The 26,586-nt window shown below is 43.2% G+C and overlaps 1 protein-coding gene across 1 annotated transcript; it reads right to left on the bottom strand.

The window, feature by feature from the left end:
• Window positions 1-2,534: 2,534 nt before the first annotated feature.
• On the bottom strand, window positions 2,535-17,289 carry PEX26 (peroxisomal biogenesis factor 26). The gene is made up of 5 exons (XM_034781544.1): window positions 16,716-17,289; window positions 13,096-13,236; window positions 10,098-10,411; window positions 6,949-7,095; window positions 2,535-6,050 (listed from the first exon to the last, which is right to left on the bottom strand). Exons 1-5 carry the CDS (start codon window positions 16,931-16,933, stop codon window positions 5,947-5,949), a joined length of 924 nt encoding a protein of 307 aa, XP_034637435.1. The 5' UTR covers window positions 16,934-17,289; the 3' UTR covers window positions 2,535-5,946.
• Window positions 17,290-26,586: the final 9,297 nt, after the last annotated feature.

The following is a 26,586-nucleotide window of genomic DNA, read 5'->3' as shown; positions in this document are numbered from 1 at the left end:
CCGCCTTCAGGAATGTTTTCTTTTACTGCAGAATCTGTAACCAAGCGAGAACCTCGCTGAGTTATGCTGAAAACTAAAATGTTATTTCTGGAGTGATCTTACTTTACTGGAGTTGATTTGTTTAAAAATCATCATCAGACAACTGGGGCCAGATTCTGTTCTCAATCACACCATTGTAAAGCCAGAGCAACTCCACTGAAGGCAATGAAGGTAATCCAGATTTGCAGCAGTGAAACCAAAATCAAAATCTGGCCAATGGTGTTTTGATGCTTTTGCTGAATATCCCTGGAAAACCCAGAATCTCTGTTGTGCACTCAGGATCATGAGCTCTAGAATACCAATCAGTCACGAATAGGGCATGTGTCTGTCATGGAGGTTGCAGAAGTCATGGATTCTGTAACTTTCCGTGACTTCTGGAGCGGCCAGTGTGGCTGACCCGAGGGCTGCCAAAGCAGCTGGCTCCAGGGCCAGCTGCTCAAACAGCCCCAGGAATAGCCTGAGCAGCGGCCCCTGGGGTGGACAGAGCAGCCGCTGCTCCAGCGGCCCCCAGCAACGACCCCCAGCAGCTGTCCCTGGGGTGGCCGGAGCAGACTGTGCTCCAGCAGCCCCCAGCAGCTGGTGCCATTACCCCCCTCAGTAGCAGCCCTCTGGGGCACACCCCACCCAATAGTGGCCCCCCCAAGATTTAGTCAAGGGTATTTATAGTATAAATCATGGACTGGTCACAGGCCATGAAATTTTGTTTATTGTCTGTGACCTGTCCATGACTTTTACTAAAAATACCGTGACTGAATCATAGCCTTAGTCATGAAGCAGTACCGTTTTTTTTTTTTTGTAATCAGTGAAAGATAGGTCGATGGTTATCGGCACTGGATCTTAAAACTCTTTGTTCTATAGACATGTTCTATTTTTAAAGGATTCATTAATACCAAGATATTTTCTGGCTTTTGTATTGCAGGACTTAGGAAAATGGCTGTTAAGTCTAAGCACCAACAACAATATAAACTTTGTAGACTGTATGTTACAAAATTCATCATGAACTTTTTTTCTGGTTTATTTCTACTGCCCTCAATTGTGATTATTAATTAATCAAGTGGAAAGCAAAGGCATCAAACCATGAAGTGATTTGGGTAATTTTGTAAATTTTTTCATGCATAGGTGTGAACACTGAGTATCAATTAGCTTGAGATTAAATTGCAATACTGCTACATTTATAGAAAACTACGAGTGTTACCTTCGGATGGCACTAGAAAAGAGGGCATTAAAAACAGACACAGAAATGAGGCTCTTAAAGACTTCACGAGACTTGTCAGAATACTTTGGTATCTTGGGATATGATTGTCAGAGGGGCTGAGCACCCACAGCAACTCTTTACTTCAGCTGGAAATCCGGGTGGTCATCACTTACAAAAAAGTCACACCTCTGGTCAAATTGTGAACTGGGAAACTATATTCTTCCCATAAACTTCCCCCTTAGTTTCCCTTCAATTGAATGTATCTTTCATTCCTGTGCTTAACTCTTGCACTATTACTGCAAGAAATTTCAATTGCTATTCTATTAACAGTGCAGTTAATCACAATTAACTTTGAGTGAATTGCGATTGACAGCCCTGCTTGTTACTAACTTTCCAAACTTTCCATATAGTTAAAACTCATTAAGTGGTGAATATGCTGCACATAAAGAAATGTGTTTGTAATTAAGCAAAATTAACAACAATTATTATAGTCAGGCAATGTCAATTGCTGAGCTCATTTTTATGTTGTGTATCGGCCAGTTTTCACTGGCAATATTAAAGTGCTGCCATGGCAGTGCTTTAACGTGGCTTGTGTAGTCGCAGCTACTAGCGCTGGGAGTGTGGCTCCCAGGCCTGGTGCACTGTCTATACTAGCACATTACAGCGCTGAAATTTGCAGCGCTCAGGGGCGTTTTTTCACACCCCTGAGCGAGAAAGTTGCAACACTGTAAAGTGCCAAGTAAACAAGCTCTAAGGTCCAGATATTCAATGCGTGTTAGGTACCTAAATACCTTTGAGGATCTGGGCTTATGTGACATCAGAGGTAACTGGAGGGGAATGATGGTGATTGAGTTATTTAGCGTGTTGTAAATTCTACTGATTGAAATGTGTCAGTGAAGGGAAGGAGAAATGTATGAAGAGATCTCAGTGGTAGATTATTTGATCACCTGTGCACAACAAAAAGTCACTAGGCTTCATCCTCCTCCTGGCTACAGCTCCAAAGGCTCCATTTCGAAGCAGTTGAGTACAGATGCTGCTGTACTTCTCCCCTGGCATTTTTCAATTCCCTGTAGGGAATATGTGTCAATATAATCTTCAACCTCCTACAACAGGAAGTCAAATAGCAGTAGAATCATCTCCAACTCCTATGCCTGGAGATAATCAGCAAAAAGTGCAAACACCCCTTCCCCCTACAGCAAGGGTTTGGTGGCAGAAGGATCACATCTACAGAAGGTATGTATGGTGGCATCTTCCCCCATGGTAACAAGCTCTTTGATTGTGGTACGGGATAGGGGAAAATGATGAAACTACAGATGAAGAATTATTGAATACTTTACTCTTTGTTGCATGTTTCTGTAAATTCTTGGCCACTTAAGTATATACAAACATACATAAATCATGAATAGACAAATACTGCTTCATATTAAAAAGTTTAACATATGAACAATATATGTTGCATCTTTAATTGAAAGCATCTGGGAAGATATGCAAAAAAATATTCAATTCTCTGATCCATTATATGAAAATACATGCATTAGTGTTTGCAGGGTCACAGCTTATGAGTAGACTTAGTTGGGTAATTAGTCCCATAGAACTGAATGGTACTACTCACCTAATTAAAGCATGTGTTTGCAGAATCAGAGCCAGTGTTTGAGGTGAAACATATTTCCAATGTGTTTCATTGGAAATATTTACTGAATGTAAATATTTTTAATAATATATGCCAGTGTTGTGAAAGACTGTTTTGTGACCAGCCCGACTGAGCATCACAGTATAACGGACTACATAATTTTCAGAATAAAAATTACTAAAGTATTTAAAATTAAATGAATAAAACCATTAGAATTGCATAACTGATATTTTTCTGTTTCTACCATCCTTTGTCTCATTATGTGCTAAACACAATGAAAAACATTCAAATTAAAAAACAAAGTACTAGGAGAAATCTGAGGTGGCTAATCTATGTATCACTCACACATATTAAAAAGATCCATGGAAATGAACAGTTAAGACATTATCAAGCAACCTCTAAGCAGAAATCGAGAATATCGTGCATACTCCTCACAGAACACAATCCCAATATCACAAGCACGGCTACAATCAGAAATTTGCAACAATGAGCCAGAGGAAATGTGAACTGCCACCTAGCTAACGGCAGAAAGACAGACTACATACGATCAGTAAGCAGAATTTGACACCCTCAGATACCTCTGTAACTAGGTCATAAAGCTATGTACATAGATAGATCCTGCAATATAGGAGACTGGGAAGTACAAACTAGTCATTCTTAGAAGAGTTACAGAGAGGACTTGTCTAAGTTGTGTGGCAGTGCACTCTACAGGGGTGTGATTTCTAAAGTTCACTAACGTGTTGCACACTTATCAGACCATGCAGACCCTGCTGGTGTGTACCAGAAGTTCCTTGTTGCACTTTAACGTAGTACTATTTGAAACAGAACTATGTTAAAGCATGATAGGGAACTTTTAGTGCATACCAGGAGGGACTACACGGACCAATTAATGCGCAAGCTAGTGCATTTTAGAAATCACGGCCCCATTGCCACACCATGTAGACAAGCCCAGAACCTTTCTCCTTAGAGTCTTGATATGATTATTTTATGCTGAAAGTCTTTGAAATGATGAATCAGTGACTGAGCTCATGGAGATATAATGGCGATAGGTGCATTACAGATGCATGTAAATAATAACATGAAGCTCCAAAATGTGTAAGGTCTTCAAGGCTTTGTCTTAACTGCCTACACATGTTTTTCACAGCAAGACAAATGCACAATAGTTATCTCACTGTAATATCCTAGTGGAGACAAGCTTCCTGTACTTTCTTCTGAGTGAAAGGTAAGCAAAGTTAATAATATTATCACCCCCACTGCATCATTGACCTTGCCTGGTTTACCTCTCAGTAAAACTAGAGCCTTGTTTCCACTAGGATTTCACAGGATAGTTCATGTTAGTTATGCCATAGAAAAACAGGGGTGTTGTTTAGCAGCGAAGACGGAACCTCAGACTCTCTTAAAAGAGGAGGAACCGCTAACAAACCATAGTAGTGCATTCAGCCAACTGTTGTGATACCTGTGTGCTGCTGCCATTTTTGAAAGATTAGAAATAGCCCCCACAGCACTGTATGGTTACTGCAAAGGCAGAAGGCCGTGTGGGATGTTTCATAGAGGACTCATGTTATAGAACACTGCACAAGGATCTGCACTGGATGCCTCTTGGTTATCAGGGAGGTGGGGAGTTCAGGTGTGGTTTGGGACTTGTCTACCTGAATAATCACTTATCTCCCTGTTTTATACTGTTAAAGCTACAATCAGCTGAGGCAGTTGAGCTGTGAAGCCAACTTGGTATAGGGGCGGGAACTGCTGGCAAAGTGTTCTCCAGGAGGGCCCTTTGACTCTGGAAGTCGCTCCCCCAACCACTAGTCTGAAGTAGCTTTGATCTATTGACCATCAGAACACTATGTGCTAGAGCTGTTGGGGAGAACTGGGGTCTAGGGTTTTGGATAGAGGGGGAAATGTATTTTGAGGCCTGTTAATTTACTCTTGGTGTGAAAGAGTGCAGTTTTGCTGCTGGATGATTACTCTGTGGATTATGATTCTAAATACTTGTTGGAAGGCCTAGGCATGTGGCTAGGAGGCTTGTGTATTTAAATCTAAATATGTAAATAGAAAGCACATCAACAGAAGATACAGAGACATCTAAAGTATGCAGTGAAACTACATGACAATTCAAGTAATGGGGCAGGTTAGACTCTAATAAATATGGAGCATATTAAGATTAACAAGAGCAACTCTGTTGGTTCTTGTCTCTCACCATCTCCATTTCTCTGCTGTCCCCTATTTTAACTTATCCAGTGTCAAATATTTAGCATTCATGATCATCTGAAAGACAGGTCTATAATTGCTTGTGCTGGATGCAGACAGGGGACAGAATGGGCTGACGGATCCATCTTTATAATGCGTCCCATCACCTTGATATGCTTGCTTAGCCACGATTGTTAAATCCAAAGTGAGAATGACTATGCCAAGACACATCAGGGTCACAAGAGAAACTCTGGCCCTCAGAACAGAATGGGCTCCAATTTCAGTCTGCAATATTTTATAGTGTTCCACATATTTGGCTTAAATCCCTCGCTGCAGAAACTGGGCATTTAAAGGGTCCCGAGGCAGGACATTTTTTTGGCTCCTAGGGTTCAGTGTAGACCTGGTACTCTGAGATCTTTCATAACCATACACTCTGAAATTCCACTCCCACTTCTTGGACAACTTCAAAAACATTTGCAAGGATAGTGCAATCTCTCAAAATGCCTGTCATTGTTCTTTGCCATTGGCTACAGACTCTCACTTGGGACTCACACCAAAAGCAACTACTTTCAGGGGACATCTAAATAAGGCATGGATTAGAGGAGGAGGGCTAAAACCCTGTACGTGCACATTCCTCCAGGGTTAGTACTGTGCTGCAGAGCTCCATAGCACAGGGAGACAAGTAGCAGAGGCAGTTTCAAAATCCAGACAGCACTAGGTCAGGTTCTTAGTCTGGCAAGAGAGGAAGATGTCACTGCACCAGAGCCCACGTGTGGTCATTTTAATTAGTACATTGATCTCAGGAGCCCTTGTAGAGCCTGATTAAAATCTTCAAGACAAACTGCCACTTGCACAGCAACAGAGACAAAAGACTTGCAACACGTCGTAAAGCCGCTTAGTCTTGAACTGGAGGCCTGTAGAGCGGAGAAAATACAGCCACCCATGCCTGATGGCAGAGCTGGACCAGCCTGTAAAGGAAGGGTAGGGATGTGGGAGCAGCTGCAGAATAAAACAAAAGTATTTCATTAATGTTTCCTACCCTTCTCTTTATAAAGTCAGACTTAGAAAGAGCTGATCCCCACTCGGGTTAAGGGAAGCCATCAGCTTTTCTTTCTCTTTATTCCTGCCCAGGTGAGAGCTCAGACTCTCACCTAGCAGAAGCTGCAGGGCATAGAGAAGAGGGTGCTGCTCTCATCCCCAATAAGCTATGCTTCACCCTCCAAAGGCTGATTGACAGAACGGCACTGAAGACTCAAAAGTCCCCTCTGCAGGGTGGCACTGAGCATGTGCCTCAGTAATGAAGATTCTTAGGGCTAGGAGAAACGCAGGAAACTCTCATTACAAAATGGGGGCGGGGGGATCTATATCCACAGATTTTCTGAATGCTAATGAGTGCCTTTTAGGGTAGTTTTGGGTTGGCTTGTATCTTAAGTGGATCAAGGTTGAGGTTAGAGCTAAATTACTTTTCTAAAGTTCACCAATCACTACCATTCTTACCACTCTGTACTTCCCACAGCCAACACCTTTGCAGCATCTTTCTCTGACAGAGGCAGAGTCTGGCACTGGATAGCTGCGAACTGCCCATAGCCTGTGCTTCAGAACAATTTCCGACAGTACCTTTCGTTAGGAAAGCTGCAGATGCAGTAGCTATAAGTTTATTTACAGCCAGCTGTCCTACACATCTCCTTTCAGTGACCTTTTAGTGGAAAAAGCTGGAAATATAGTAGCTGTGAGCTCCCGCACACCCACCACTCTTGCACCATATCTCACAGTAACTCCTAAGGGGAGAGGCTTGAATAAATGTTCCTCTTCCAAGCCCAACGCTAGCAATTCCCAGTTTCTTGTTCATAACCATAAGACAGATAACAAACAACATTCAGAGGCCTTAATCACATACCCGGGTCTAGTCTCACCACAACAAGGCATACTATGAGAGCAGCCAAGAGCGTCTTTTTGTAAGGGCTGGAACAGAAGTGGCTTGACATGGATCCCAGTGCTCTACGCAGCACTGTTAATATGGTCAATAACTTTCGGGACACAGAGCCTGGAATACAAGTACAAGAGGTGGTTAAAGGAAGGGGCAAGGAAAATAAGACCGCACAGAAGAGCTGCTGGGTTCCAAAAGCTATCTCAATGGAGCATGTGATCGGGTGTCTGCCCCACACTGGACTAGGAAGCGTTAACCTCAGCAGCGAGCAGTGGAGGTGAGTCCTCCGAGTGGTCCAGAGAGGCTGTGTGAGTGCAGCCAATCAGGGAGGAGTTGCAGGGAACAACCAATCAGGGCCAAGCAAGCTCACATAAAAGGAGCTGCAGGGTAGAGCAGAGTAAGTTGCTGCTGGGAGCTCAAGGAGTGAGGACTGTGTCTCTAGTAGGCTGAAAGACCTGCGGCACCTTGGACAAAACAACTACTCACAGAGATGGGGGAGCAAGATAGAGCTCCTGATTGGCTGCTGGGGCTGGGTAGTTGCATGTCCTGAGGTTAGGGCGAAGAAGGTGCTGGGGCCACGGGGAAGTAGCCAGGGAAACTTAGCAGCATTGGGAGAAATTGAAGAGTCACAGCAAGAGGCTGCTATCTGTAAACTCCCTGGGTTGGGACCAGGAATAGTGGATAGCCTGAGACATTAACCCCTAGAAGGGGGGAACATGGATGGGGACACAGCTGGAGGGTCAAGTTACGAAGAGGGTGCTGTGGTTCCTGAGGCTGCAAGAGGGGCCACTGGCAGATGCGGAGACAGAGTGATGATGTGCAAGCCATGGATGGGGGTGGTGGCCTCCAGCTAATCTCCAGAGTGGCTGGGAGGAGGTGCCAGCCCGCTGGTGAGTGATGCACCCCATGACAGGGCAGCTATTAGAAGAGGAACACTTTGTTCATCCCTGGGCTCCTCAAGCGCTCCTGGCCTGTCTGCTATTAGCAAGGATGTAACATCACATTGGCTCCTGCAATCCACATGACTTCCTAGTTGGGCCACTATTAACAGAGGTGTGTTGCTTTCTTTTCCTGCTTTCTTTCTAAAAGCTTTATGGTAGTTGTTACTGAGGAGGAAGCTTTGTGGGAAGCTTGTACCCAAAGGACTTTATACAATTATCAATACTGATGTCCCATAAGGGAGGGATGCCCTCTCCAGGTGCTGGAGCCCCCCTGGAGACAAGACTACCTGGATTAATTGGGAATTCTTAGGTCTAATAGGTGCTTAAGTCCCACCCATAGATTCTACTACATGGGCTCAAAAAATGAGAATACAATAAGAAAATTATTCATGGGAAGATGGTAGAAAGTTCACACTGGCAACTACATAAGCCCTTAGAGGAAATGACATCTGTCTTAAGTTTTAATTGCATGTTTTTACATATTTCTTCTGTAGTACACCTCTACCCCGATATAACGCGACCTGATATAACACGAATTCGGATATAACGCGGTAAAGCAGCACTTCGGGGCGGGGCAGAGCTGCACGCTCCAGCGGATCAAAGCAAGGTCAATATAATGCGGTTTCACCTATAACATGGTACGATTTTTTTGGCTCCCGAGCACAGCATTATATCGGGGTAGAGGTGTATATTTTAAAAACTAGAAAATTGCCTTAGTCTTTGCCAATGTGAAAGATAAACTTTGCCCTTGCAATTCTTATCAAGCAAGAACATTTGTTTATGCACATGCCATGTAAGAGGTCAGAAGGAACATCCCCTGGCAATATTGTTAATTAACAGTTAATACTCACTAAGCCAGCAGACTAAGGCCATGTCTATGCTATGGAAACTAGCATAACATAGATATGGCACTGTAGCTATGCTGGCATAACCCTGTAGTGTAGATGCAGTCTACAGTGACAGATGGAATCTGTCTATCACTCTAGGAAATCCACCTCCCTGAGCAACTGTTGTTAGGTCAATGGAAGCATTCTGCCGTCAACCTAGCTGTGTCTACACTGGGGATTAGGTTGGCATACTCAGGGTGAACAGGGGGGTGGCTTTTTTTACACCCCTGAGCACTGTAGCTAGATCAGCCTACATTTTAAGTGTAGACCAGGCCTAATAGTATGTTGGGTAGCTGCTCCTCTTACTGCAGCAGAAATGGGTACCAACTAGTGCCAGCTGTGATGGAATTTTGAGACCTAGAAATTTGATGAAACTGAAACCACTTCCATAAGACTTTCAGTCACTACCAACCTTGGATAGGTTAAGAAAGGGGAACTGGCTGTACAATCATCCAATTGGGCATAATAAAAAAGAGAGAGGTAAAACTGGTAGTGGATACAGAGCCTCTTCCTTCTAAAGCACCAGTTTGAATCTAGCCCTAGTTGGTAATGAGAACTGAACAGTCAACCCATGTAATGGCAGCTTGATGTGTGGAAATAAGTGGGTAGCTTTCAGATCAGTTCCCAGTGGACAAGTATTTAAATCCCACCAAAAAAACACCACTGCAACTGGCATCCAGCAGAGGTCAAACACTAAACAGACATGGGGAGCTTGGAATACTATGGATTTCCAAGCACAGTTTGAGGTCTTTATTTTAATTTAAAAGCCTTAAGTAGTTTGGGTTCATTGAGGTACCACCTCTTCCCCTCCTAAATGCTGCCACTGTTGTGAGGACTGCAGAACTGCAACTCCCTCATTGTAGATGGGAGAAGGCTACTTGCAGGACAGTTCTCTGTGAAGGGCTTTTCGATTTGAAACTCGCTTCTCCTCTCGACCTACCAGATTTGCTGGCCTTCTGGACATGCTGCAAAATCCATCTTTTCTCCTGAACATTTGGGAAGGAGCCTAGCTGAGGGATCTGGGGTATAAGAAAGGGGGCTGAGATGAATGATTATTTATTATCAGACAGTGGTTATGTTAGGGGGAGGGGTAATCTGTAGATTGTATGTGTTGAGCTGCATTTCGACATTGTGAGTTTTAACCAGAGTGAAAGCACCAAGAGCAAGTAGGTAAAACACTTAACATAAGTCTAAATACAAATAAAGAGTGATTTAGCCCAAGTTCAATGGCTCCCTCTTCTACACTTCGGAAGAGAAAAGCAGGATTGTGAGGGTTAGAGAGAGCACCTACCTAACAGCTTATCCCTCGCTGTGGCTGGTTGCTCTTCAGGGGCTGACTGTGTCTCTTCCTGTTGCACCCACTGACACCTCCTCTCATTAATGGTCTTCAGGGCCTCAAGTTGTTGCTCTTTGTTGAAAGCGTCACAGCCCTGTACCAGCTCCTCTGCCTCCACAAATTGTCCAAGGGGAAGCAACACATGCAACAGATGCAACTCCATCAAGGTACCATACAAAGGCAGGCTCTGATTGGTTAGATCTCTCAGCCAATAACTGTCAACTTCCAACATCACATGGGGCTCCTTCACTGTGCTGTACAAAAGGATGCTAGAATGCAAGAAAAAATGAATGTTACACTACAATCTATTTGCAAAGTTGAGATCACTTACAGTTACCAACTTCAGTCATCTATGACTGGAACTGGACATAGATCCCTCAGTGAGGATCTGCACTCCCTGCAGAGCGGGCGAAAGTCCCTAGAAAGCAATATGAAGCAACCCCTCAGCATGTGCCTACATTGCAGCAGGGAGGTGTGATTCCCAGCGTGCGTAGACAGACATGCACTAGCTCAGGCTGAGCTACTACACTAAGAACAGCAGTGTAGCTGCTACAGCACCGGTGGCAGCTTGGCCTAGCCACCCGAGCTTGGACCCAAGGGGGGTTGGGATTTGGATGCCTAGCCCAAGCTATCACCAGCGCCACAATGTCCACACTGCTATTTTTAGTGCACTAGCTTGAGCTGAGCTAAGATGAATCTATCTACTACAATGGGAATGACACCTCCCAAGTGCAGTGCAGACACCCGCAGAGGCCAAGCTTCCTTCCTCCCCCAGCAACGTTCCCAGTCTTTCATCACCTGATGCAGGGAGCAAAGGGAGCAGCAGTCACTGTTAAGATGCAAGAGATTATCTTAAACACATGCTCTTCACTGGTGGTGACATGGGACTTTCTCCCTGCACTTACTGAGGGCATCACAGGGTCTGAGTCTTTGCTAAGGCCACAAAATTCATGACGTAACAAGACACATCAGGCAGTACATTCCTGGGCAGTTCTCGGACCCTTTGGGTTTTGACATGAGGGGTCATGAGGCTGGCAAAGACACAGATTTGACTAATGGGTGAAATGTAGTATCCAGAGAATCCAATGTCCCGAGCTGTTACACTCAATTTAAGGCTCTCAAACTGCATGTGGCTTTTCATAGCTCTGAATAATACTCTCTGCTCAGGCTTGGTTAATCATGATCCGCAGCACCCAACCCCCTTTCCACAGCTGCCAAACCCTCCTCAACCTCCTCCATAACAAGCATCAAATCCATTTTTCCCTCCTTCCTAGAGAGGCCAACCCCTTCCACAACTCCATGCTCTCAGTAATAAGACTCCTGCGCACCTTCTTCTAAGACGCCAGTAATTCCAAGGGAGACTAGATTTGCTCCAGCAATCACTTGGAATGGTACTTACCTGCCTTTGTAAAGTGCTTTGAGATCCATAGGTGGAAAGCCCTGTAAATATGTCCTTAATACTTATATATTCAACTTCTTGCAGCACTCTTTTTCTCTTCCTGCTAAAAATTGAATTTAAAAACACACTTCTGATAAAGAGAAGATTCTGGATTTTTCATAGGTATTTACTATAATCTCATTCCATTAATTGATGAAGTGGTTCTTTGGCTATTTATAGGTCAGGTGCCACTGTATCTTTCATCACAAGGATTCCTATGAGAACATAAGAATGGCCATACTGGGTCAGACCAAAGGTCCATCTAGCCCAGTATCCTGTCTTCCAACAGTGGTCAATGCCAGATGCTTCAGAAGGACTGAACAGAACAGGTAGTCATCAAGTGATCCATCTTGTCGTCCACTACCAGCTTCTAGCAAACAGAGGCTGGGGACGCTCAGAGCATGGTGTTGCATCCCTCCCCATCCTGACTAATAGCTATTTAATGGACCTATTCTCCATGAACTTGTTTTTTGTTTTGTTTTTTTTAAACCCTGTTATGGTTTTGGTCTTCGCAACATCCCCTAGCAAGGAGTTCCACAGATTGACTGTGCACTGTGTGAAGAAGTATTTCCTTTTGTTTGTTTAAAACTTGTTGCCTATTAATTTCATTGAGTGACCCCCTACTTCTTGTGTTATGTGAAGGAGTAAATAACCCTTCCTAATTCACTTTCTCCACACCAGTCAAGATTTTATAGACCTCTATCATGTTCCCCCTCAGTCGTCTCTTTTCCAAGCTGAAAAGTCCCAGTCTATTTAATCTCTCCTCATACGAAAGCTATTCCATATCCCTAATCATTTTTGTTACCCTTCTCTGTACCTTTTCCAATTCCAATGTGTCTGTTTTGTGATGGGGTGACCAGATCTGCATGCAGTATTCAAGAAGTAGATGTACCATGGATTTATATAAAGGCAATATGATATTTTCTGTCTTATTATCTATTCTTTTCCTAATGGTTCCTAACATTCTGTTAGCTTCAGTCAGGAGACAGTCACAGTAGTCTAGCCCTGCTAGTGAAGAAGAGGAGGGAACAACATGTCTTTCACTGCAGTAGAGCACTAGGGAGATGCTGCACTGTGTGAGGCAACGTATTCTAGTGGAGATGTTAAACCAATGCCTGATTACAGGTGCTAGATAAAGATCACATAACACCTGGGATGTGTGATCTTGGTGTCAGGGCAACATCCCTTCTCACACTAACAGGTTCCAGTGTCTCTAGCTGTGGAAGAGGCAAAGCTGTGGAAGAGGCAAAACAACCTCTAACCTATCACTGTGGCATTCCTTGAAAATGAAAGATGCTGCAGAAAACCAAGTTCAGCTCTGTTTTCATTCTGAAAAGGTTCCCTCTGAACAGCTGTGCCTGGCCCCCCTCTTGTGCAGGGGGGGATGACAAGAAAGAAGGAGGGACATGGAGGAAAAAGCCCAACTAGAACCCCATTCAGCACACTACACATATAGGTTGTGGAACCTGGATATTTTAGGCAGAACATATCCGGAAAGTACAGATAATTACTCACCACAGTTCCAGAATTTTTGGAGGCAGACGTTCAGGGACCTGGTAATACTGTAGAATCCAAGACAGAACTTCTCTCCACCGGTTCATCTCTGCCAGGGCCTGGATGCCCACAATGCACAGGGAGCACTTCACTTCTGCAGAGCTGTCCAATGGACAAGACAGGCCAAATGAGCGCTTGTGAGAAATGCTGTTTCAAAGTCCTTCCCTGCCTGACCCATCTGATGCTGGGGGCTTTCTAATTCCTCCTCAGTAGCTTTTCCCCAAAAGAACAGACAACGTTCAGCCTTTTTTGCAGGACATGTTTGTTACACATCTCCAGCAGAAGTCCCACATCTCTCAATCATGCATAGACCCCTTTTCATACTAATCAAGAGTTGTCTATATTCACAGATATTAAAGCAGCTAAACCAAGTCAAATGTACCTGTAAATTAGTTTAGGCTTTTAACAATCTAGCCTCTAAGTAATGGTTTGGTGACTAGAAATCACGACAAGGACTATTGGCATCATTATTATTTTAGGACTGACAATGTGTTGAAATTGTGATTGTAAGAGATTCCAAACCTAGATAAAAATTCAAGAAAACTGGGTTCCTCGCCCTGCTTGTGCGACACAGAGTCAGTGATTCAACCATTCTCTCTGCCTCAGGCCTGGTCACCACTAGGAAATTAGGTTGGTATAACGAAGTCAATCAGGGGTGTGAAAAATCCACACCTCTGAGTGATGCAGTGAAACCAACCTAACCCCCAGTGTAGAAAGTGATAGGTTGATGGGAGAATTCTCCCATAGACATAGCTACTGCCTCTGGAGGAGGTGGATTACCATTGGTATAGGCTTCACTGAAATGCTACAGCGGTGCAGCTATGCTGCTGTGGCATTTTAAGTGTAGACAAGCCCTTAGTTCCCCACCTATAAAATGAGGATTCTACTTCTTCCCTCACACCCTTTGTTGGTCTTGTCTAGTTAGACAGTCCGCTCTTTGAGATAGGCTGTGTGTTTGTGCGGCACCTAGCACAAAGGGGCCTTCATCACCAGTGGGGTCTCTGGGTGCAACTGTAATATATCAAGTAAAATATCAACCTAAACCACTCCTTTCCCATCGGGGGGGATTTTTTTTATAGTGTCCCTCCCTGGCTCTTCGGCCAGGTAACAAGTATAGGCTCTATCCTTGTTGTGACTAATCCTAACATAATTCCAATGCTATCTTACACACGTTCTTCCAGGGAATTCTCATCTTCATGCCCCACCCCACTTTTAAATACGTTTGTGGGTCGTTTAGTATCTAGTAGTACCATAAGAACCTCTGGACTATATTCTCATGGGGCATAATAAGCTCAGTAAACTACATCATTCTGATGGCTTTTGAACTCATCATAACTAACAGGCAAAGCAGAGCTAGACCAGATCTGTTGATTGGCAGGGCTTCCAGAGAAATGGGAGTTACAGGCCTAAATACATTGGAGGAGCTGTGCGTAAGTCCCTTAAGAGTTCATCTGTTCCAGCTGTTCATTTCCTCCACCACAAATCATAAACCTGTATTAGGTACACAGCTTTAGAAATGAAGAGGAGCAGGAGGAGTATTTTTGTCTTCAGATCGGGGGGAAGGGGGGAAATGAGCAACAAGACTAGAAGACCTAAGGCACTCAGATTCTGTTTCTATGCATCTCCCTAGTAATAGACAAAGGAACAAAACTATCCCTAAATATAGTGATTTATAAAGGGCTAACAAATTATAGATATTCTAAGCATGTTACAGAGATAAATAGTAAGAGAAATTCCTAGATTCCAAGGACAGAAGGGACTATTGTGATCATCTAGTCTGACCTCCAGTACAACACAGGCCATAAAACTTCTCCAAAATAATTCCCAGAGCATATCTTTTAGCAAAATATCCAATCTTAATTTCAAAATAGTCAGTGATAAAGAATCCACCATGACCCTGGGTAAATTGTTCCAGTGGTTAATTACTCTCACACTTAAATTCAGACTGGAAATAAGGCATATCGTTTTGTCTAGCTTCAACTTCCAGCCATTTGATCATATTATACCTTTCTCCGCTACACTGAAGCATCCATTATTAAATAATTACAGTCTATAAGTACCTGCATGGAGAATAAGTCACCCCTTAACCTTCTCTTTGTTAAGCTAAATAGATTCATCTCTTTTAATCATTATCATGGCTCTTTTCTGAACCTTCTCCAATTTATCAACATCCATCTTGAATTGCAGACACCATAACTGGACACAGTAGTGCAGCAGCAGTCCCACCAATGCCAAATACAGAGATAAAATAGTCTCCCTACCCCTACTTGAGATTCCCCTGCTTATGCATCCAAGGATTACATTAGCCCTTTTGGCCAAGGCATCACGCAGGGAGCTCATGTTCAGCTGATTATCCATCATGAACCACAAATTATTTTCAGTCACTGATTTCCAGGAGAGAGTCCCCCATCATGGCCTACATTCTTTGTTCCTAGATGTATTTAGCCATATTAAAATGCAAACAGAGTTATAAGCATGTCAGTAAGTGTTATAGATGGCTATAAGTCATGTATTGACTTGCACTCTAAAACAATACATTAACCATTTACTAAAACATGCACTAATCATTCATTAATCCTTTATAAATAGAACCTTAATATAAAGTGTGATCAATAATCCCACGCTTCATTTTTCTGAGTTCTTATATATTCTTAGACCTATTATTATCAAAATGCCTTGATTCTCAAGGATCTCCAAGCACTTCATATACAGGAATCATTTCCCTTACCTATGACATACAGTTACTGCTGGGTGAAACAAATCAGCTGTTTGTATAGAGAACAGCAACATTACATCCCACTTCAGTGTTGAAAGCAAGAAATAATGTATTATTTCCAACTGAAACAGCATGGAGGAGTTAAAAACTAATTAGACAAATCAGAATTTGGCCAAGACACCAATATTAACACTCTCAGTACTGTAAAAAATGCTGCTATGAAATTTTTAACTACCAAAGATGATCAAGGATCTCTCCTTTACGTGTCATACAAAAGACAACAGCACTGACTGACCAGTAACACTTGCAACCAGGGCTTTAGAGCGGAGCCCGGAGCTGGAGCGCGGAGCAGCACTGGAGCAGTGGGAGCTGCAGGTTTTTGCCTGGAGCCGGAGCACAGCTCCAAAGCCCTGCTTGCAACTCTACCCAAGTAGAAGGTTGAGGGGGGAAAAGGGACAAAAAAATCCCAAACCAGAACCCACAGTAGCAGAACTGTTTCTAAGCAAAATATTTCAAAGGGATTGATGAAAAATATTCAGTGTCGATACATCCCTCTACGAGTTCACAATGGAGTCCCCGAAGGCAGGACTGAACAGATGTTACACTGATACTTTAGCTCTTAGCTGAGTCCTGTCAAACATCTCAGGCCTGCTGTAGTCCAGTGTGGTCACAAACAAAAGCCAAGACTTTTCTGTCTAGGAGTCACCTGGAACAGATTTCGTCTGCGCTTGGATCTGAGCAGATTTCGCAGGGAACCGGCTGCACAGGCCCTACCTGCGTTTGCCCTGTGTAACTAAGCAGCGGGAACCTCCTTTGCTTCATGCCCGGGGTGACTGGGAACTCGACCCCCCCACCCCCCCCGTACCTTTCACAGTCAGGGTCCGAGGCCAGGCTTTCGCAGCCCCGCTCACACCTGTCCAGCGCAGCAGCAAAGTCCAGGTGCACCACCAGCAAATCCGCAGCCTCCTCCAGCAAAGAGGTCGCTGGGGCTGGCACGGGAGACAAGGACAGAGGCTCGCTGCTCCTGAGGAAACCTGCCGGCCCGCTGAGCCCAGCTAAGGACACAGGCAAGTCGTTCTTCATGGTGCCCGGGGAGTGGCGGCTGTTAGCGTCTGGGCTTGGCTACGTGCCTTTGAATCCCGACCCCATCTCCTTCGGAGCCATCGCTTGCTGCTGTGCCCCAGCAGCTGCCGGAGCGCCCCCCTGTGCCCGTACGGGCTGGATCCTCCCACACGCGGGTTCAAGCTCCAGCCATGCACCGGGGAATGGAGCGCAGCGCACGGCCCGAGAGCCTGTGTGCACCGAGCTGGCGCTCTGCGCCTGCGATCGGTGCTGTGTCCTGGCTGGCGGCTTCTGCCCGCTGGTTCCAGGCGCAGCGTGCAAAGCCAGCCGTCACAGCCCGGACCTCCAGCTCCGGGGGGAGCCCATGTTTGCTGCCTTTCCGACCAGGGGCATGGCAATCTTCCCCGCCTCCCCGCACTCCAACCCTGTGCAGAGGATTATGGGAATTGTAGTTTCTTTGGGTCACTGCTCTTGGAGGAGGAAATCAAGCAGAATGCCGTCTAAGATTTAAAACTGAGCCGAGAGGATGTGAGGGGTTTGTAGATGTAGAGTTTAGATTCAGGTTCCAGGGGTTATGCTGAGCAGGGGTGGGAAGGGCTGGCCCACTTTCCCTCGGATGGCTGTAGAAATGGAATTACTTTATCTGTTGATTTTCTCCATTCTTTATGGCAGAGTAAATCTTCATTGAGCTGCGATGGGTGTGGACTCTGAAGCCCTGAACACAGCAAATGCTAAGCCACAGCTTTCCATGCAAGGGAGGATTTCAAAACCCACTGGGCCCACCTGGGATGACACAACTGACCCTTCAGGACTTGGGACCTGATTTTAAGAAGTACTGAGCATCCACAAGCATACGAGAAATCAGCTGGAGTTCAGCATCTCTGAAAATAAAATCAGTACTTGGTCCTGCTAGTGAAGGCAGGGGGCTGGACTTGATGACCTTTCAAGGTCCCTTCCAGTTCTAGGAGATGGGATATCTCCATTAATTTCAATTTCAATTTAAAAATCAGGCCCTGGGTGCCTGAAATTCCACAATTGCTGTAAAGAGATAGCTTTTGTTATACTGCATTAGAACACAATAGAGCATGGGGGGGGGGGGATGACTTATTTAAAGAAAAAAGCAGGTTCTCTGGAATCCAGACAGAAGCCCTTTAAGTGTTTTTAAAAGCTATTACTGTTGGTAGTTATTGTATCAGAGGGATACTACTCATTGAACATGGGGAAGCTATGGTCACTCTAGATAACTGAAACTGATAATGGGAGTCATCAGGAGTTCCAGGTTCTGTTCTTCTCTCTGTCACTGGCTTGCTATGTGACCTTAAGAAAGTCACGTATGGCCAGATTGTCAAAATTGTTGAGCGGTTGGAACTCAGTGGGAGCTCTAAGGGAGTTGTGGGTGATCAGTATCCTCAAAAATCAGGTCACTTATCCTCTGTTACCTGATTTGTAAAGTTCTTTATCGCTACAGCTGAAAAGGGCTGTCTGTGCAAAGCATCATTATGTAAGCCATACAAAATTGTCATGAACATTTACCTGCTCACACACAAGACCCTCTCACCTACTGACTACCAGGAAGCTAAATTATAATAAAAAAGTTACTCACCTTCCAAAAACAAAAAATATTTGCTGTGTGAGAGTGGGGGAATTGAATTTTGCAAGTCTATATTATCTTATTATTATTTTGGGGAAAATTAATGTCTTCAATAGACAAAGGGACCGAGCTGGCTGGAACCAATCAAATGTAAAAGGCAGCATGGTGCTCATAGCCACTCTAACTTGGCCACATTGCAAATATATTGCATTTTAAGTCCTTGAAGTTAATACTATATCATAATACATGTAGTGAAGGATCATTCCCAATTAAAAGTGTGCTCAGAGAGTCATGCACATACCATCCTGAAAAGTTTCTAAAGTGAACTATGTTATAGAGAAATGTAGGGATTATCTTGTATTGTGAAAGGATTGACTTCAAGATGGCATGCTTATGCATTTCTGTCTATAAATCCCAGTTTGAATGGAGTGGTGGCATGCTGAAAAGACATGAACAGCCCTGGAAGAGAGGAAGATCTGATGTTGCAAGTCTGTGTATGCATGAGAGAGAAGAGTTTTCTTGATGTAGGATAGGGTATGTGTCTCTATCTTAGTGATGAGTCTCAAAGGGCTTGAGTCTCAGAGTTTGCCTTTGGTTCAAATAAGGACACAAAGCTTATCAAAATCTTTGACTTCTCTGGCCACCAAGACTTCTCCTATAAAAGAACTGAGTCTAAGCCAAAGTTTCCACCTTCAGCTCCACTGGTAAGCAGGAGAGTCAAAGAAGCCAGAATCAGGAGGACTTGGAGACTGCATTTCGTGCATTTCTGCATTTCGTGCAGTAGCCCACGAAAGCTTGTGCTCTAATAAATTTGTTAGTCTCTAAGGTGCCACAAGTACTCCTGTTAGTCTCTAAGGTGCCACAAGTTCTCCTGTTCTTTTTGCATTTCTTCTGTTTAGTCACAAGGTGTCGCCCTAACAACATACATTTACTCAACCAAACAGTTTTCAAAGTCCTAGAGAACAGTTATTTTAAAGTAGCCAAACTCAGAGTTCGGGGTCAGGTTGAAGTTTGCTCCATTAACTGGCAAAAGCTGACTAGCTAAAGTTGAGGTCCCAAGCTTTCTCTCTCTAAATAAATAAACAAAAACACTAGCAGGGAGCAGACTTGAGAGAAAGGGGCAGGGCTTACACTGTGAAATATGTTGGATCTGGGCACAATGCACAGTTTCTTTTTTGAAGGAATTCCTGTTTTTCTTCCTGTTCCTCCTCCATGATCCTCAAGGGCCCTGTATTGTGGCAGCATGTGGCTGGCTCCCTCTGAAACCTATCAGTGGTGCTTCTTGGAAAGTTTTTAAAAGGATGGTGGTGTACTCAAGGCCAGTAGCTTCCTGATATACTAGATAAATGCAGGCCTTCCAGGGCTTCTTCTCCCTACATTGTACTACACACCATCAGATCTCCTCAGGAATCCTTTTTGTGCATGAGTATTCATGCATTCATTACTACAGTACTTTTTAAAAAGGATGAAATGGTTTGTCGAATGAGCTGCAGTGTGGGCATTACAATTGCCTCCTTCATTACATGACCTCACAGTGTACATGCAGTAATATAAAATACTACATATGCTTAACAATTATGGAAAATAGCACAGTTTGAACATAAATCAGTATTACACAATGAGAAAACTGCCTCCAGCCATATACTTCCAGCTGAGAGGCAGGATAAGTTATGCTGTTTTGTATGTTTGCTAGTTGTCCACTATTGTGTGTGATCATTTAATGAAAGTCATTAATGCAACGCATATGCCTAAGGTGGCAGAGAAAAGGCTTTAAGGGGGATTTAACTCTGATGTTTCTGATTGGAGGGGTAGTGTGATTGAAACGTATCAGCTTTACTGTTGCCCTATCCTGGTTTTTGCATATAATTACTTAGCACAGGCAAAGAGGAGCACCTGCTCCCTTCCATAATGAGATAAACATATTGTGCAATAGCATCACTTACCAAACTAGAATGTAGTAGGGTCTTTAATGTGTGCTTTGTTGTGTGAGGCACTCATACGCCATGGTGTTGACTGCAGTATGAAAACCTAGATAGATATAATTGAGGAGGAGAAGGTATAACAAACCAGAGGATTAAAACACGGTTAAAACGGGGGATGGGTTATAATTAAGAAGGAAAACAAGGGTCATCCTCAGACATCTTTCTTTCTGTTGCCTTTGCTGGCTGTCTGCATGTTGGAAAACAACATTCCTTGCTGGAAACTATAACTCCCAGTGTGCACTGTGGGAAGAGAATGGGTTGTACCAGTTAGTGCCCAACACAAATTCCCAAATATGGAGAAGGAATCAATTTTGAAAGAGGCAAACAGTTGCGGAATAGTCCCCACTGAGAATCAGACAGGGAGCAAGAGAGAGAGCATGAAAATGAGGTAAGTTAGCAATATGCAAATATACTATTCAAGTGTGTCATTTAAGGAGGACGGCCAAGAATATTTTGGTCCTTGGAAGGAGAGAGCGGTGTTGTGTTGGTGACATTAGAGTGGTTGCTGTGGGGATGAGTGTGATTTTAAAAACAGATGATCAGTGTTTCAGGGGGAGGGGGAAGTGAAAATAAGCATCAGGAGATCAGCTCCTAAGTGACTGACTATTTCCATGCAAATGTCCCTGCTAATAAAGAAAAGGGGAAAGAAATAAAAGCAACAACAATAATACAATTATATTACAGGTATAGAAAACTGGAGAGAGGCAGAGTTGTTTTTAAACCAAAGGTTTGCATGAGATGCAGGCTGATCTTTCAAGAAGCTCAGCTGGATTGGTAGGCATCATAGTGTAAGTGATGGAATAAAAGTTCAGTTCTGCTCTGTGAGGCATGGGGGAATGTTTTTGTACTTCTTTCTTTATTCCTACAGGGGACAGTATGGTGCTTTGAAGGCAAACCTCCTACAGTCACCATTAGTTACACACACAATAGTACAGTAACTCAATAACAGGGTCACTTATTTCATTGGCAGCTTACCAGGCAAAATTAAAATATGTTGATCTTTTAGGGAGATTAGTCCTGACTCAGAGACTACAGTTGCCAACCCTCCAGGATTTTCCTGGAGTCTCCAGGAATTAAATATTAATCTTTAATTAAAGATTATGTCATGTGATGAAACCTCCAGGAATATGCCCAACCAAAACTGGCAACCCTATCAGAGACAAGCCAACATCAGCATAGCAGTTTCTGGGAGATTATTTTATTTTTCAGAAGGAGTCCTTGTCTACAAAGGAAAGTTTTACTAGTTATACCAGTATAGTTATACGGGGTGTAATGCTTCTGTGTGGACATTTATTCCAGTATAAGTGTAGCTATTTTTAAGTTAAACCAAAATAAAAGAGGCCACACTTACAATGGACTCAGAGTGCCTCCGTGGAGGGTTATACCGATATAACTATCAGTTTAAATTCATATGTGAGTTTATACCAATAAAACTTTCCCATGTAGACAAAGCCTAATTTCCAGAAAACGGATTGTGGTATTAGAAAGGATTAAATTCAGGGAGATCAGCTGTCAGTTTTATACAGTAAGAGGGAGATGTTGTTTTGGGGTACATCATAATGCATTTTGTGTCGTATGTGGGATGTCCGTCTCTGCCTAGGTGCCCCTTAGCTGAGAAGGGAAGGATTTCTGTTCCCTATAATTGTGATTTTTATGCAGAAAAACAAATGAAATGAGCCTGAGTTGTCCGAGGGTTTTTATTTTCATGTTTACCATCTGTAAACTCATAGGTTCCATGCTTCCCCTCTCCTGCAGTAGCTCAAAGCATGTTAGAGATATACGCACGTGTAACAAGGCTTCCTGGGGTAAATCTCTTCAAGTATTAATCCAGATCTGACCAGCACACGGTCACAGGGCCAGAGAGCTGGTCTCTGGCAATCTCTGTTTCTCCTGGTGTCTGCTGTGTCAGTAGGCTGTTAATATGAGATTAGCAGCATTAGGAAGATTTTGAGCTGAAAACAGTGAAGCCCTGCACTTGAAGAAGGATATATTCATAGACTCACACGACATCAGACAGCAGAGACTGCAATATAAAGGGCATGTAAGCCAAGACAAGACAAAGTGCAGCCTCTAGGACAGGTATGAGCCATGACGTTCTGTAATATAATGTAGCATACAGCCAACCACATCTTTAATAGGGGGATGTGGTCCACAGAGATTATAGATTCCAGCATACAATGTTCCATCTTTATCAATGTTCCTGTTCTTGCTCTTTGAGTCAGGACAGAGGTGTAGAGCATTGCATGCTGGAACCTACTGTGAGCAACAGTACCATATTAAATATAAAGATGGATAGCTGCAATCTGCTTCATTTAATCCAAATTTGGTGTACTCTCAAGTTCTTGGCAAGTTATCATTGCAGCCCAAAGTTGGGTGAAGTTTGGATACTCCTGTTATGCCCCTGACAAAAAGGCTGAAAATGAAGTCCAGGTTTCCCATTTTCACTGTGTCTCAGCTATTAAAAGGACACAGCATGAAATCTAGTCTTTTTTTTTTTAAATGAGTAAATGTCTCAGGTACTATATCTGCCTCTAAGATCACCTGTCAATGTTTACTGTCACATTGTCCTATTTTTAAAAAGTGTTTGTCTCTCCTCATGTTGCTGTGTGAAAGACCTACACAAACAGCAGAAATGACCGTTCCGGAGAAACAGTAAAGGTAACTAGACACCAAAATGTTGTCAGATGAACAAAGTAAACAAACTGGAAACATAGGGAAAACTATATTTTCTGTCCAATTTCTTTCACTTATAGTAACCTGAGGTGTTCCTTGTAAGAACAATAGGTAAAAATTCAGAAAGAAGGGTGATTGTTAAGTTGATTATGATCCTTTCTCTGCTCCATAGTAAACAAAATACCCAACAACACACAGAACTTGAGACACAACATAGAAAGAATAACAATTACTTTATATTTTCTTTTCACTGTTTATAATAGCAATAATTACCACTGGGCTGGGTATTTCAAATCACTTTGGCCCAGATCCTCAAAGGTATTTAGGGTCCTAACATCCATTGAAATCAATGGAAGATTGAAACCTAAATACCTTTGTGGCACCAGGCCTTTCTGACCAGCTTAGTTAAGAGCTCCAAGGCTTCTCATTTCCCCCAGACCGTCATTAATTGTCAGAAAATACTAAATGCAGGAGGTCAATATTGCTCAATAAAATCCTCTTTGCCTTACACAGCCCTGCATCACTTTGCTGTCTCTGAATCAGGGTTGCCAACTCTCACAATTATCTCATGAGTCCTAGTGATATTTGATTTTTTTTAAAGCTGAAATTAGGTTTTTAGAACATAAGAGCGGCCATACTCAGTCAGACCAAAGCTCCATCTAGCCCAGTATCCTGTCTTCCGACAGTGGCCAGTGCCAGGTGCCCCAGAGGGAATGAATAGAACAGGTAATCATCATGTGATCCATCTCCTGTCTCCCATTCCCAGCTTCTGGCCAATAGAGTCTAGGGACACCATCCCTGCCCAGCCTGGCTAATAGCCATTGATGGACCTATCCTCCATGAATTTATCTACTTCTTTTTTGAACCCTGTTATTGTTATCTGAGAATTTCAGCTTTTTTTTTTTTTAAGTACATTTTTGGTCATGGACAAAACCTTAACAATGTGAATCATAAATACGCGAACACCAGAAGACAAATGAAAGGAATCTAAAATGTATTATTTTCAAATTTAATTATTTTAAAGCTAAATTCATGAATTTGGGGGACTTAGCTCTTGAATTTTTTGTTTTGTTTTGTTTTGTTTGTTAAATGCTTGGAATTGTCAATACTGCTGATTAACAGGGCTGGCCCTCATTTTAAACTCAAAGTTTATCTCCGTCCCTCCGCTAATTATCACTGTAAATTATTGACCTCTGAAATGTTGATTCTTGAAACTGAAGCTATATAAACATTAAAACATGATATAGACTAAAGGAACAAAACCATGTCATTTCAGACTTTATTTCTGTCTCTTTTTGCTGTGTCTTGTGATACTCATTGAAGGGTTAATTAAGGGTTCTCTGAAGTTGCTAGGTAACAGTGTCTGGCACTTAGGATAGGATCAGCTAAGAAGGGATTGTTTTGATGATGCAATGCTTCTGTCTTGTGTTTCATTAGTTGAGGGTTTCATGAGTTCAGTGTATTGCCACTCCACATGCTGCTAGGGGACTAGGTGGATGGAATTCTGGAATAAACCAGAATTTTCCTGCTATCTTGCTCATATAGTTGAATTTATTTATTATTGAAAGAAGTTGTTACTTTTCTATTTTTCTTCTGGACTCGTTTTAATATAGTCACTCCAGAAACAGTATTTCTTATTTGGGGTTTCCCCCCATATTTTAAAGATCCATGTCCTACATTAGCATCTCATTGGATTAAGAGCTATCTTTGACCACCGTATGTATAAAATTAATGTGCGTTGCTTTTCTTTGCCCTCACAAACTGTTTTTCTATCTCCTTCTCTTCCCTTCTCATTCCCTGGCTTCTCTCATGTCTCCCGGAAGGTGTCATAGCAATGTTGGCTGCAGATGAAGATGGGATTAGGTTTCTAATTAGTTTACTATCTCTGCACACAGTTGTTTACTTGTCAGCAGTGGGGGCAGGGCAGCTGCAAGAAACTTTACTGCTTTCTCCCCCTTGTTTTCAGCTTTAAATGAAACCTGAGCCAGGAGGACCATCTGGAAAGGCAGACCAGGAGTTTTCTAGACACTCTTCATTGTTGCTTTCCTGCACATATCAACTGATAGATAAAGTAGAAGATTCCATCACTTAGTCTTACCAAAGCTGAAATCATCTCTAATTTAGGGTGAGATCTTATAGTCACATCCATATTAGGGTTGCCACCTTTCTAATTGCTGGTAACTGGACCCCCAAGGTTCTGCCCCCTGCTCCACCTCTTCCCCCCAAGAACCCGCTCCCATCACTTGCTCCTCTCCCTCCTTCCCCCTTGCTCGTTTGATCATATCCACCTCCCTTCCTCCCCCCTCCTCTTCTCCTCTCCCCCCAGCTGTCTTCCTCTGCCCTGGGGCTTGGACAGGAGCTGCTGCACCCTGACAAGGAGCCTCCCTGCAGGTAGGAAATAGCCCCTGCTGAGCAGGGGCTGACAAGGGTTAATGACCCAGTGCCTCCCCGCGCAACACGGTAACTGGAGTTTTGGTGTCCAGTCAGTACATCAGACTGGACTTTCCTGTTGAAAAGTCCTGTTGAAGACTTTCCTTCTTAAAAACCTCCAGTGATGGAGATTCCACGACCTCCCCTGGAAGCCTATTCCAGAGCTTAACTACTCTTATAGTTAGAAAGTTTTTCCTAATGTCTAACCTAATCTCCCTTGCTGCAGATTCAGCCCATTACTTCTTGTCTTGCCTTTAGTGGATATGGCGAACAATTGATCACTGTCTACTTAATGACAGCCCTTAACATAGTTGAAGATTATCAGGTCCCACTTCAGTCTTCTTTTCTCAAGACTAAACCTGACCCAGTTTTTTTAACCCTTCCTTGTAGGTCTAGTTTTCTAAACCTTTTATCATTTTTGTTGCTGTCCTCTGGACTCTCTCCAGATTGTCCAAATCTTTCCTAAATTGTGGCGCCCAGAATAGGACACAGTGTGCCAGCTGAGGCCTCACCATTGCCATGTAGAGTGGGACATTTACTTCCTGTATCTTACATACAACACTCCTCTTAATACACCCCACAATAATATTCACCTTTTTTGCAATTGTATTCCATTTTTGACTTATAATCAGTTTGTGATCCACTATAACCCCAGATCCTTTTCAGCAGGACTGCCTTCTAGTCAGTTATTCCCCATTATGCAGTTGGACATTTGATTTTTTTTCCTTCCTAGGTGGAAGTACTTTGCACTTGTCTGTATTGAATTTCATCATGTTAAATTCAAACCAATTCTCCAAGGTCCCGGTTGTTTTGAATTCTAATCCTGCCCTCCAAAGTGCTTGCAACACCTCTAAGCGTGGTGTCATCTTCAGATTTGATGAGCATACTCTCCACTCCCTTATCCGAGTCAGTAATGAAAATATTGATTAGTACTGGATCCAGGACTGACCCATGCGGGACCCCACTAGATATGTCCTCCCAGTTTGACAGTGAACCAT

The sequence above is a fragment of the Trachemys scripta genome, chromosome 1 (genome assembly GCF_013100865.1).
Source record: "Trachemys scripta elegans isolate TJP31775 chromosome 1, CAS_Tse_1.0, whole genome shotgun sequence".
NCBI classification, from domain to species: Eukaryota; Metazoa; Chordata; order Testudines; family Emydidae; genus Trachemys; species Trachemys scripta.
Note: the sequence above shows the minus strand (reverse complement) of the source record. Positions and strands in the feature narration are given on the sequence as shown.